We start from the raw sequence: 12,159 nt of genomic DNA, 5'->3' as shown, positions 1-12,159 counted from the left end.
AGGATTTCACATTTTTTTGTATGGCCTTCAGAAAGATGAAGCTACCCTGTAAGTGCTTAATAGTATTTTAGTAAAGATTTGAGTATTTTCCTCCAGAATAACTGGGTGTTAAAGATGCTTTTGGGAACACATGCACAAGAATTTATGGTAAGAGCAAGGTGCAGGCTGGCTTGTTTGGGGCTGTTTTAATGCAGTGGAGAGTCTCTCACCGAGAAGGGATGGGGTACTGTGTCTTTTAGCTAATCCTGTCTTCAGCTACTCTGAAGTTCCCAGTTTAGTTCACATAAACCAAAAGACTCAGCTGTGTGACAGCTGTTCCACTTGTGTCCTGCATTCACTGTTAAAAAACTCTGCAGCCATCAGCCCCAGCTCTGGTGTGCTTTGCTGGCTTCCAGCACCACCCAGGGCCAGGCACACCCTCAAATGCAGTTGCTTCATGGACTGACAGCTGCCTTCTGCCACACTCAGATGAGAGAAAATCCCCTAATGCTCTTCAGCTCTCTTAAGCCAATGTGTGTCTTGTGCCAGGTGAAGACCTGCTGTAGCTGCCCTCACATAAGATAAGCCCTTGTGAAGAAGCAGGTGTCAGTGCACCCCACGGCACAGTAATACATTAGTAATCCTTTCAATAGTGAAACATGAATTATTATTAAAGCCAGTAAATGCCATTTTTCTGCAGTTCTGTGCAGTAGTGATGTTCTGTCACTTTCTACTCTGAAATCCCTGTGTTGTGTGTTCATGATTCCCAGCCCTGGTACTACAGTCATGTGCTTGGTATATGTACCATACTTAAGCACTTTCTGGAAATGTTAAGACTGTTGTCACCCCTCTGGGAACAGGCAGCTTCCAATACCGTTTTACTTTTAATCTGATAATACCTCAAAATTTAAGGCTGTTGCCAGCCCGCTACCTCATTCAGATGGAATGGCAGAATTCTTGCAGGAGCAGGATAGCCTCTTCCTACATTTCTCATGCATTCAGAGTGGAGAAAAGGAGCAGGGTTTTTCAGTTTGTTTGGGGGTGCTATCAGAGAAATTGTCTGAATACTCTTTCATGCTAGTAGTTAAAGTCTAGCCTGTGAAGAACACGCATGGTTCCATGATGCCAACATGTTCCAGCAGAGCTGTGCCAGGAATCAGGAGACACCGTAGTTTAGTTTACTAATTTTTTGGTGTTTCCCGAATGTTCAGATCCAAAAGAAAAAAAGAAAAAAGAAAAAAAGAAAAAAAAAGAAAGAAAAAAACCCAAACATACTAAGCACAGGAGAAAAAAAAACAAAAAGTCATGTTCAGGTTTTTATTTCAGACTGTCTTTGCGCTTCTCTGTGCTCAGCCAAACTAGGTGTTTGTTAGGGTGGCAGGTGAGCAAATGGAAGAAAGCCTAGGACCCTGATCCATTAGTATCTGTGACTTACCAATGAATATTCCAGATCAGAATTTCTTTAATTAAGTTGTTTCTGCCCCTGTTTGATCCCGTATTTTGAATTCTATGACCTTAGGCATATGTGGAGTCCTGCAGCTCCACTTTGCTTTCCTCCAGAATGTGGTGACATGTTTTTTGTTAGATACTTACACAGGGAGGTTGAATAATTTCTTCAGGCTGCAGACAGGTCTGGCCCTAACCAAGTCTGCCCGGTGTCTCAGAAACCCAGTTTGTCTGGTTAAACAGAGTAGGTTTATTGAAGACCAGACACTCAGGTGTAGAAATGGTGCACTCTGGCAGCACCACTGCAAGTGCCCTTACCTACGTGGTTACCCTTCCTTTGCTGGTCCACGTAGGTTTTTGCCATCAGACCCTTTCCTCATAGCTTGTGGCCATCACAAGGTAGAAATCTCCACCGCTGGCTGTCCCTTCTCCTTTCCAATTTCCAGGACAGGTTGGTTGTGAAAATCGATGAAGAGCTTGTAGATTAAAACACCAGTAAGACTTCCCAGAATTGGAGCTGTGACTGGAACCCACCACCAGTGATGTCCAGCCCTAAAATGAAACACAGAAGAGGCAGCTGGTGAGCCAGGCTGGAACTGCTGCCCTGCTGCAGCAGGAGCCAGCTGTGTGGGCAGGAGTGTCTAGTCCCACCTCACATACCAAGCCCTACAAGTGGCTTAGAGAAATTCTCTATCCACCCACATAATTTCTGGAGGAAGAGTCATTTTCCCCGTCAGCCTGGGAAAGTGGCTCTGCCCTGTATGCAGATTTCTTTTTCTCCTACAGAAATAGTCTGTGTGTTCCTGAAGAGTGTGACTGCCGGACAGACAGGCAGACACAGCATTTCCCTCCCTTTTTCCAGTAACATCTGCATCTTCTCTAGCAAGGTCTCAAAGATACTTTATGGAAATTTAATGAAAATGGGCAGCCAGCACAGAACACTCTGCTAATGGCCTCACCAAGGGAAAAACCATAGAATGGCATCATCTTACTAGATAGTGGAAGGCTATACAGCTCTAAATACCTGCTTTCAGGTGAGCTGAATCATGCTCTGGCTCTCCAGTACCTGCAATAACCAGCTAGATCTCTGGCTAACAGGTACCCAGTTTCGTGCCCAAACAGAGGTATCTGAACATCAAGATGAATCCCATGGTGGAATATTAGTGTACCCCAAATCTTGTGTATGAGATGCACATGGCAGCTCTAAGCACAACCCTTGCCCTCTGAGAATGGAGAGTGCACTCTACAGCGATGCCATCACTTGGTCCAAAAGAAAAAAGGCTTCATGACCATACTCTCTTGGCCTTATCTCCCCTCCTTGCCAGCTCAGCAGCATAGAAGCAAAACGAGTCACTCACGTGAAGACTTCCATTCCCCAGCCAGCAACTGCTGTGAAGATCCTGGGAGGCAGGTCCCGGGAGGGGTTTATGGCATATCCTGTGTTCATCCCCATCCCCAGGCCGATGCCCACGACCAGGATTCCCGTGAGCAGGGCCTGGGTGCCTCTCAGGGCTCCGTTGTTTTTCTCGTCATGGATGACCAGAATGCCCAGGAGCAGCATCATCGTTGCCAGAAACTTCAGGAGCAGGAAGGGGAGAATAAGTCAGGAGAGAGAATGAGGAAAGCAGAGGATCCTGCTCAGCACAGGAAGAGACTTCCCAGGATGGAGGCGCAGGTAGGATTCCTGGCCTGATCAAGTCAGGCAGGACCCCGCTGTTATTCCCTCCTCACAGGTGGGCTGAAGAAGATTCCTGACTAATATCCAGCCCATCCTATTTCTAGGCATCTGGACACTGTGCTGCATGCTGGGACAACTATATGCAGTCTAAATTGGGCTGTTCAGACCCTCGAGGTTTAATCCAGACAGGTTGTGTGCATGTGAAGACAGTCCCTGGCCCTCTGTGCCAGTGAGAGGCAGCCAGCAGAGCCACATGGGAGGGTGGAGTGGATGCAGGATCCAAAATTTCAGGGAACCACACAGAACCCAAAGGAGGTATAGATCAGCTTCTCAATTCCCATTGGGCAGGGAAGATGTTTGGTGGGCACTTGGACCAAGCTGCTGAGCAGCCTGAAGGTGTTACCTTTTACGTTTGCTTACCCACCAAGTTGCCTTGGATGCTACCTGTCAGGCATCTGCCTGGATGGTGGGTTCCTTGAGGCAGAAATTGTGATAGTATCTGTACACCTAGCACTGTGAGTCCCCTGTAGCAGACCTCCAGTAGCATTGGTTACCACCCAACCTTCTCCTAGCAAACCACAACAGTCCCCACTGACCTCTGAGAAGAAGCCCCCCTGCAAGGATATGTAGGGAGCAGGGTAAGTGGAGAAGATGGATGCTGTGGCAGTCGGTCCCGTCACTGTAAAGTTCCCCTTTGTGTAGTCATACAGAGCATCTAGAAGATACAGGAATTATGGAAGTTAGCACAGAGTTCATCTCACACAGCAGGTACACAAGTCCACCCATTGCAGCCAGCGTGGACACGTAAGGGGAAGAGAGGCAGTGGAAGATATGATGGAGGTGGCACACCCCTCGCAGAGCATGATCTCACTGATACATATTACCTGCAGACTTTGGTCTGCAGTTGCTTCCTTGATGCCTACCAGCTCCCTGTCCCTGTCCCAAGAAGGACACTCTGGATGCACTGGAGGACTCCATCCCTCTGCCCCTTGGAGACTAAGAGTGGCAGGAGACAATGGGTGGTGAGTCCTCTGCTCACAACTCAAAACCACAGATGACTGCTGTCCTGTTTTCCACAGAGCAGTAGAGTCTCCCAGAGCTCTAGCTGTACCTAATACATGGTGGGCCATCTGCCTTAAGCCCTTGCAGATCCTGGAAACAGCATGCTGACAAAATGCAGCTACTAGCCTTGAGTTGAGGACAAGTTTTGGCAGTGGGAATGCCCTGAGCAAAAGAAGCAGCCCTCTCCAGGAACTGCACATCCCTGCCAGAGATAGCTGAGCCCTGCTCTGCCCATGAGCTGTGAAGAACTGTTCCGTAAACCAGGAACTCACCCTCCTCACCCAGACATCATGCTGGGTATTGTAAAAGCAAATATTTTTGTTGAGCTGTGAGTTAAGGTTGAAATTGTGCCCACAGTAACCCCTGTGATAAAAGACACAACCATACCATAGTAGAGGCCAAAGACGGTGGCTGCTGCCACAAAGGAGCCCAGGAACTGGCCGATCAGATAAGCTGGAAGCTTTCTCCAGGGGAGATTTCCTAAAAGGCAGTGTGTAAGGGTGATGGCAGCATTCAGATGAGCTCCTGCAAAAGAAAGTGGCCTGAGCCCTCCTGCAGGCTGTTTTGGAGCATGCCGCACCCCACAGCAACCCCAGACCTTGCTCCAGAACACCAAGACTGCCTCAGGGCAGGATGTCCCTCCTGCACAAACTCACAACTGGCTCATTTTCCCTGGGCAGCTGAATGATGCAGAGCTCCTAGCTTTAGTCTTCTAAAAATTCTGTAGACCATGGCCTCGAGAGAGTAGGTCATCTCACCTGTGAGAGATACCACTCTCTATTCAACTTGAAGGTAGGCCAGAATTTAGACTCATCACTCAGCTTTTATACAGCTACAGGTAGATGAGGCAAATCTTAACCCAAACACTTGCAAGATCTTCTGAAAACATCTAGTACACAAGGAGGGTTTCGTCATGGCAGAGCTGAGCACTACAGCTGATGGGAGCTGTGGACTCTTAGCATGTCCAGCAGGCAAGGCACAAGACGGGGGAAGCAAACTGCAAAGTCAGACACTGATGTCCCATATCTTCATGCCTGCAAATGAAATCCTACACAAGGCTGTAATCAAGGGCTCAGATTAGCTCTTAAATGTCACTGCATTAAGGAGGATCTACCAGGATGGTCAGTACTGCCCAGACCATAGCTGATCCCACTAGTGTGGAGCAGACCTTCTCCTTCCCTTGCAGAGTTTGCAGTCTTGGACTGCACTTCCTTACATCTCAGTATGTGGCTTCCATACAGTTTTTCCCTGTTTTGAGGGGACATTTTCTATGGAGCAGGCTGGTATCACAGTGGTGCTTTTGGAGAAAGACTAAGTGGATCCGGATTTGGTGCCCTCAGTGCAAACCACATTGGTCTTCCAGTCCTCCTCTCCTCCCAAGTCCAAAGGAAATATTTGCTTTCCCTGCTTAGTAGGTGTAAACTTTGGGAGTCAATAAATGTTCCAACCTTAGAGTCTACCTCCTCCTTCAGACTGAGGAAGGGGTAAGATGCAGACAGCCATGGTCTCACCAAAATGCAGGCCAGGGTGTCATGAAAGTGAATGTACTGCCTGCCACAGTCCCACAGCCACAACTGAAATGGGGGGACATCCCTTTTTCTTAGATCCTCTGATCCTTTGTGGGCATGACAAGCCATTTCAGAGATCACAAGAAGGATCCTGTGACACAAATGAAGCCAGATTACAAAGCCAGGAAGCCATGCAGCTAGCTCCAGAACCAGACTGGTGCTGGCTGAGCTGAGACCCCTTCTCTCACCTCCCAGCCCTCAGCAGATCAGCTCCATCTCAAATGGCACCTGGGACTGCAGGGATCTGTTGTCCTCCACTTTTTTTCTCAGGATGTCTTCACCAGCTCCAAAAGGACAGGAAGACCAAGAGCTGACTGCTTGTGTGGGAAAAATTTCCTTTCCAAGCCAGCACCAGCCTTGGACATCTCTGTTCCAACTATTTAAAAGCAGGGACTTGCTTTAATTTTCTGCTCACTAGAGCCCTTAATCTCTTCTCTTGGTGCAAATGAATGCAGAAATTGCACAAGGCAAAGGTAATCTTCTGGCATGTGAGAGATACCACCCCATGGCCCTGAAACACTACCTCCTGAGTTCATGTAGGGTGTGTGTGCATGGGTGTGGATGATAAGGAGAAAATTTGTATACCAGTCCTTGTTGCAACATCAGCATTAAGCTCTCCTTTGCAATAAATTATTTACTTCCCTGTGGGTCATATCATCAGCATGTTTCCAGAGCTCCTTGTCTCCTTGGACCACAATGGCATACCCCAAGGCCCTAATGGGAACACTCCTGAAACCTGGTTCCACTGACCACACCAGGAGGAGAATGGCCAAACCATCACCACTCTCCCTGTCCTGCTTGCCTCTGTCTCAGCTCAGGACATGTGTTTGGGGTCAGCTGACTGTAGCCTTGTCCCTTGCTTCTCCTGACCTTGTCATGCCATCATGACTCCTTGGCTTGTGTCAGACCTGCCTCCTGCAGACTTGGCTGTGATCACTAGGTCATAAGTCTGACCCTGTTTATGATCACCAGACCCATTGTGCTTTTCTTGCCTGGGGACCCTAGGACAGCCTTTTTTTTCTGGTGAGGACACTGCTCTGCCTGGCCATGCCATCACCTGCCCCTCCACAGCCCACTGCTACTGCCACCAGTTCACATGGCTTTTACAGGACATAGAGAGGTCCCACGCTCAAGTGTCCTCCTCACCAGAGATTCCTCCAGCTGCATGGATGCCCAAGGTAACACCAATGCCAAATCCCAGATTGATGCTCAGAAGCTGCCCAAAGTCTCCTCTTCCTAGTACCACTTGTGCCACAGAAGACAAGCCAAAGACCTAGAGCATGGAAGAAGAAAGAGAGAAAGGAGTATTAAAAGTACTGTTATTGTTGTGGTGGACTGAGCTTCTTTGGTATTTTTTCTGCAATACTAATAAACTCCCAAGGACAGGAAGGCTCTAACGTGCTAATGGTCAGGAGATGAGAAAAGAACAGCCCTCCCCAGTAAAAAATCAAAGCAATGCCTGGGCTGTTCCTCATGGATGCCCATCACCCTGAAACAGGCAGCATAGTCATGGTTGGGTATGGGGAGAAAAACCCCAAACACCCACACCAAGATCCAGGGCTCAAAGGGGATCACTCACATGGACACAGTAAGGGTGTCAGTGCCTGAAACGAGGGACATGAGCTAGGGGAGCATCACCACAGACTGCCCAGAGATGGTGCCCAAGACAGACAGAAGAAGGATGGGCAAATATTCTTGTCTTTCTTTTCCTAGTGTGCAATTTATTGACTAAAAATCTAATTTGGGCTACACACATTTGCCAAATAACTCTAATTTTGGTAACTTGTTGCAGTGAAAAACAAGGAAGGAAATTCTGGCCTGACATTTTCTTTCAGCACATACATTTCAAGTTTGAAAACAGCCAAAAATTTCAGTATATTTTTAGTGGCTAAAAGGGAATCAGAAAAGAAAAAAACAAAACAAAAAAAAAATCATGAAAAAGTGTATTCTATTTCACTTTTTTAACATGGTCAGAGGGTGGAAAAATTAGTTCTTTGCACAGCTCTTACACTGCAATCTGGAGAAGGACAGAGCATCTCCTGAGGTCTCTGTCTCACGAACAGCTTAGGGCTTGGGGAGCGTATCCTGTTCCTTGGGCTGCACTGGTGTTTACCCAAGGGTGACATGCTCCTCCAAGACAAAAAAGTCAGTATATCCTCCAGTATCTAAACTTCTGCTCTGGCCTGTTCTGCTATGACTGTGATCTTTTTTGGCTACTTTGCCTGGATCCAAATTTTATCTCACGCATCTGCTCTCCCTCTTCCCTTTCAGACATCACCAAAATGCCCTGTTTTCCAGAGACACTGTTCTTATCTCTGTCCTCTACACAGACCACACTCTGTGCTCACCACAGAGCTACAGCCTCCACAAGACAAGCCTTTCTCAGCCTGCCTCAGCAACACTCTAAAAGCAGTATTTGGGATGCCCCTCAGCATCTGCAAAGCTCTTACAAAAACTCTGACTATTCATCTCTGACTTTTCCAAAGCCACATCCAGGAGAACCAAATGCGTATGGCATAGGTCTTGCAGGACAGCACACAGATATAGAGAGAGGGTTGCAGGCCAGGAGACATGGCTTTTGCAGCTGAACACCAATATCCTGAAAAAACACAGAACAGGCCACAGAATCTATTTTTTGGCACAGATCCAGACCTCTGGTCTCTTCCTCTATTCTCACAGTCCCAAGATAGCCTTTTTTTTCCCCCCTGTCTCCCTAATCCTATACTCCCACTGCCTGGTTCCCTCCTTTGTCAACACTGGATGTCCATTAAAATGAGAGGCCCTGGACTGAGAGCTGTTGCCCAAATAACAGCCACCCAGGCACCCAGTGGATGAGTCCAGCATGTCCCTAGTTGCACTGAGGGACAGGGAGCTGCTGAAGAGTTGGATGCTGGATGCTGTTTGTTGCTAGTCCTTGGTGGGGGTCCATGTGCAGTGTCCCTCCTCCTACTCTATGCCCTCGTTAGGATCAGTGAGGGAAGAGCCAACAGGAGCTGCAGGCTACAAAATCTTCCTTGGGCTGTTGGAGTGCAGAGGAAAGTCTTCATGCTGCTTCCACAGTCAGCAGGACACTTCTGAACTTCTTTATCACCTGGGAACTACCACCACCAAAAAACCAAAGTGGATGGAAAAGGCAAATGGTTTTCTCAGCTCCTGCTGAGGACCCACAGGTGTCTGTACTCTGTGTAGTAGCACTGAACTTCAGGGAGCTGAATGTGCAACGAGAAGTGATAAAAATGAAGCATCTTTTGCACATGCAGTGGTTGCCCTTGAAAATAAATGCCTTTATTTGCACAGACAGCTATGTCAAAAGGTCCCCATATTTACACAAATCTTATTTTCCTCCTGTGCACATCGCCAAGTACAAGTTATCTGGGTTATCCCCAGCCCTTCCATGTCAGCCTCTGTCCACTCCAAAGTGTCTCAGCCCAGGCTAAGCCCAGGTGTAGTAAGGCACAGACAGTTGCAGGACCTTTTCAGAGGGAGGATCTCGTTTTGCTGTGTTGATCCAACACACGAATTCTCCGGTATCAGTGCTATCTCACCCCACCAGGGATCAATTCTGACTGCAAAGCTTTCCTCATCCTCTTCCCAAATACCTCTGAAGCACCCCAAGACCCCAAAACCATGTCGCTCTTTCTGTGTGAAACAGATCCCTCAGACAAGGGGGGAGTTTCTGTGTTATTTGGATAAGCACTATTCATTTGTCACCATAAGAAAACCAAAAGTGAAATGCTGGCATACTTTATACCTGGTAATTACTCTTCCTAATGGTGGGTTGTGGCTTCAGAGAGTTTCACGGGTGCTTATTACCGTGGCAGCCCCAAGAGGAAGATGGGTGAAAGCTGTTCTCATTTCACAGAAGCTGTCAGGGGGAGAGGAGTCAGGGTCTACTCCCCAAACCTGTGCAGGACCTCCAGCTACACCACTGCCTCTGGCACAGCAGGAGCAAAACCTCAGTTCACTGCATGGGATCTTTCAAGGAGGCTGGCAGAAGCACTGCATTGCCTCATCTGACCAGACACTGCTCTTTAATTTTGTTCCTAGAGTCTTCCTCATTTTTCTCATAGGACTGAGACAGCAATTCATCCCACCTGCTCACCCTCTCCCTGCACCCACCTCCCACCCTCTGCATTGCTTTTTTCCTTCAGAAGGTTTTTGACAGATGGTCGACCTGCCGGGAAGCTGCCGTCCCACCAGAGCAGAGCAGTGATCAGTAGCAACCAGCTGCTGAGCAACCATGAAGATGTGGTAGGAAACCACTGACCTTACAAATTGCTGCTGCAAGGGCTCTGCCCCCCCTCACCCACCCTGCACACACGCATGCACAAGGCACAGGCACAGACAGGCATGTCTGAGCCCTTCTCCTCCTTACCATGAGGATGAACATCCCCAGTGCTTCTGCCAGCAGCTCCCTCACGGTGCAGCTACAAGTCGTGAGTGCCTTCTGAATCTTCTCCAGCATTTTGCTCTCTGGCTCCAGCCTGGAGTTGCAGGAACTCCTGTTGTGGCAGCACACTTCATTGCATTGAGCTAAGTTGCCCTTTGAAACCTGGCACCCTCCCCTCACCCCCAGACACCTTCTGTCATTTGGTTAACAATGAACAAGCCAATAAACTAGCAGCTAGCTTCCAAGTCTTCCCACACACACATGACATCCTTTTAAAATGTATGGAATTATATGGTAAGTATGCAATATGTCTTGTACCAGGGCATTGCAAACACTATGCCTCTGCCCAGGAGCAGCCTATCTCCAGCATGGTGGAGCTGTAAATAGCCTTGGTGTGCTCCTGAAGCCTGTCTTTCTCTGTAACCTTTTCCACAGGAAAGTAACAGGATTTTTGGCTCTGCTCTGCATTATGACCCTCTGGTTGGTTGGTTTGGTGCCACTTTTTAACAGGTGGACTGAGGACCATTTATTTGTGCTTTGCAGGTGTATTTGGATGCCCAGCCTGTGGTGAAGATGCTCTACCTGGAGCTGGTGTGCAGCACTGTCTGCAGATGGGAAGAGCACAGTGCCTTGAACGTTGCTTCAGCTTGAATATTTGCTCTTGCTGAATGCACCTGGGTCCACAGCACCCATCACACCAGTGGAAAGCCTGCCTGCCACCTCTCTGTCCTCTTCTGTGGGGCAAAGAGAGACCAGACTCGGCAGTGGTCCCCAGAGACCTTCAATCTCACCTAGCTGATAGAGCAGAGCCCTAACTGTCCCAGTTCTCCCTCCATCTCCTGATTCCCCCTGCTTCTCCACTGTGAAATGATTTTAATACTTTTGCTTTATCACTGAAAAACTTAAACCCCGTAAACACTCAAGACCTTTTTCTGCAAGCTTTGTCTGCTTCTTTGCTGGTTTTCTTCACCTTCCTCTCAACCTGCTACAGCTTGTCAGTGCAGTTCTGGAGGGGACATGGTGCACAGCTCTCGAGAGGTTACCAGCAGCTGCCCCAGTGGGGACACAGGGCTCTGCTCATGCAGCCCCTGGTATGGCTTCCCTCTTCACTAATGTGTTACAAAAGCTCACAGACTTTTCTTTCAACCCCAGGACACTATGAAGCTGTATGTCTGAACGTGGGCAACTGCTTCTCCTCTCTACTCCACAGGTGATTGTCTATCTTGTGACAGGGAAAGGTTTTATGGGCTGGGGTAAGCTCTCCTCCAGTGGCAGATTAGCTGTTGACCTCAGTAAATGCCTGGCTAAGTATGCAGTAATTTACTAACCTGTCCCTGATACTAAGGACCATCTGATTATAACAGATGATGATCATGCTGGTGGCAAGGGTGTTCCTACTGCATATTTCCAGGTGGGAAAGTTTTTGTCCTATGAGTCTGTGAGCCATGCTGTGGCACAGAAGAAGTGGCTGATAAATCTTTCCAATTCACTTAATTCTGTGCCATGCAAATGTTTATTGGTGGAGCACACAGACACAGGCCCTGGAGCAGCAGGTCATGGCAGTGACAGGAGCCTCTAGTTTTCTCTGTCCATGATGATTTCCAGCTGATGTGTAAAGCTGAGGTCCTGGCATCAGTGCGTATTTGAGATCTCACAGTGGGTGAGGTGTGTGGGTCACTATCCCCTCAACTGTACCTACAATTTCATTTTTTACTCATAGGTCTCAGGGAGCATTCCAAGTGGATTCTTTCACCTGTGGGCAAACAAAAAAGCTGCTGTGTCTCTGAAAGGCTTCGTCTCCTGCCTTCAAGCATTAACTATAGGTATCCTCATGTTCTGATTAGGACTGAAAAATGGACAGGTACTTCCTGGGAACATTCCTGTGAATTTGAAGTCTTTTCAAGGAAAAAGGCAATCCCAGTTTGCAATAGAAGTCTTCAGTCTGGTGGTAACGTTTGCAATATAATCCCTGATATTAACATCAAATTCCCTAAAACTCCAAGCATGCTTCTGGGATGGCGTCATTCACCACTTGA

At 48.0% G+C, this 12,159-nt stretch overlaps 1 protein-coding gene across 1 annotated transcript; it reads right to left on the bottom strand.

Moving 5' to 3' along the window:
* Positions 1 to 1,817: 1,817 nt before the first annotated feature.
* On the bottom strand, positions 1,818 to 10,235 carry LOC103769695 (aquaporin-7-like; the record flags this gene model as incomplete). The annotated part of the gene is made up of 6 exons (XM_008936920.1): positions 1,818 to 1,977; positions 2,784 to 3,001; positions 3,700 to 3,818; positions 4,553 to 4,690; positions 6,880 to 7,006; positions 10,109 to 10,235. Coding segments are annotated over 6 exons (889 nt in total), but the record flags the coding sequence as incomplete, so codon positions are not given.
* Between the last annotated feature and the right edge of the window lie 1,924 nt (positions 10,236 to 12,159).

The sequence above is a fragment of the Merops nubicus genome, unplaced genomic scaffold (genome assembly GCF_000691845.1).
Source record: "Merops nubicus isolate BGI_N331 unplaced genomic scaffold, ASM69184v1 scaffold3943, whole genome shotgun sequence".
Taxonomy (NCBI): Eukaryota; Metazoa; Chordata; class Aves; order Coraciiformes; family Meropidae; genus Merops; species Merops nubicus.
Note: the sequence above shows the minus strand (reverse complement) of the source record. Positions and strands in the feature narration are given on the sequence as shown.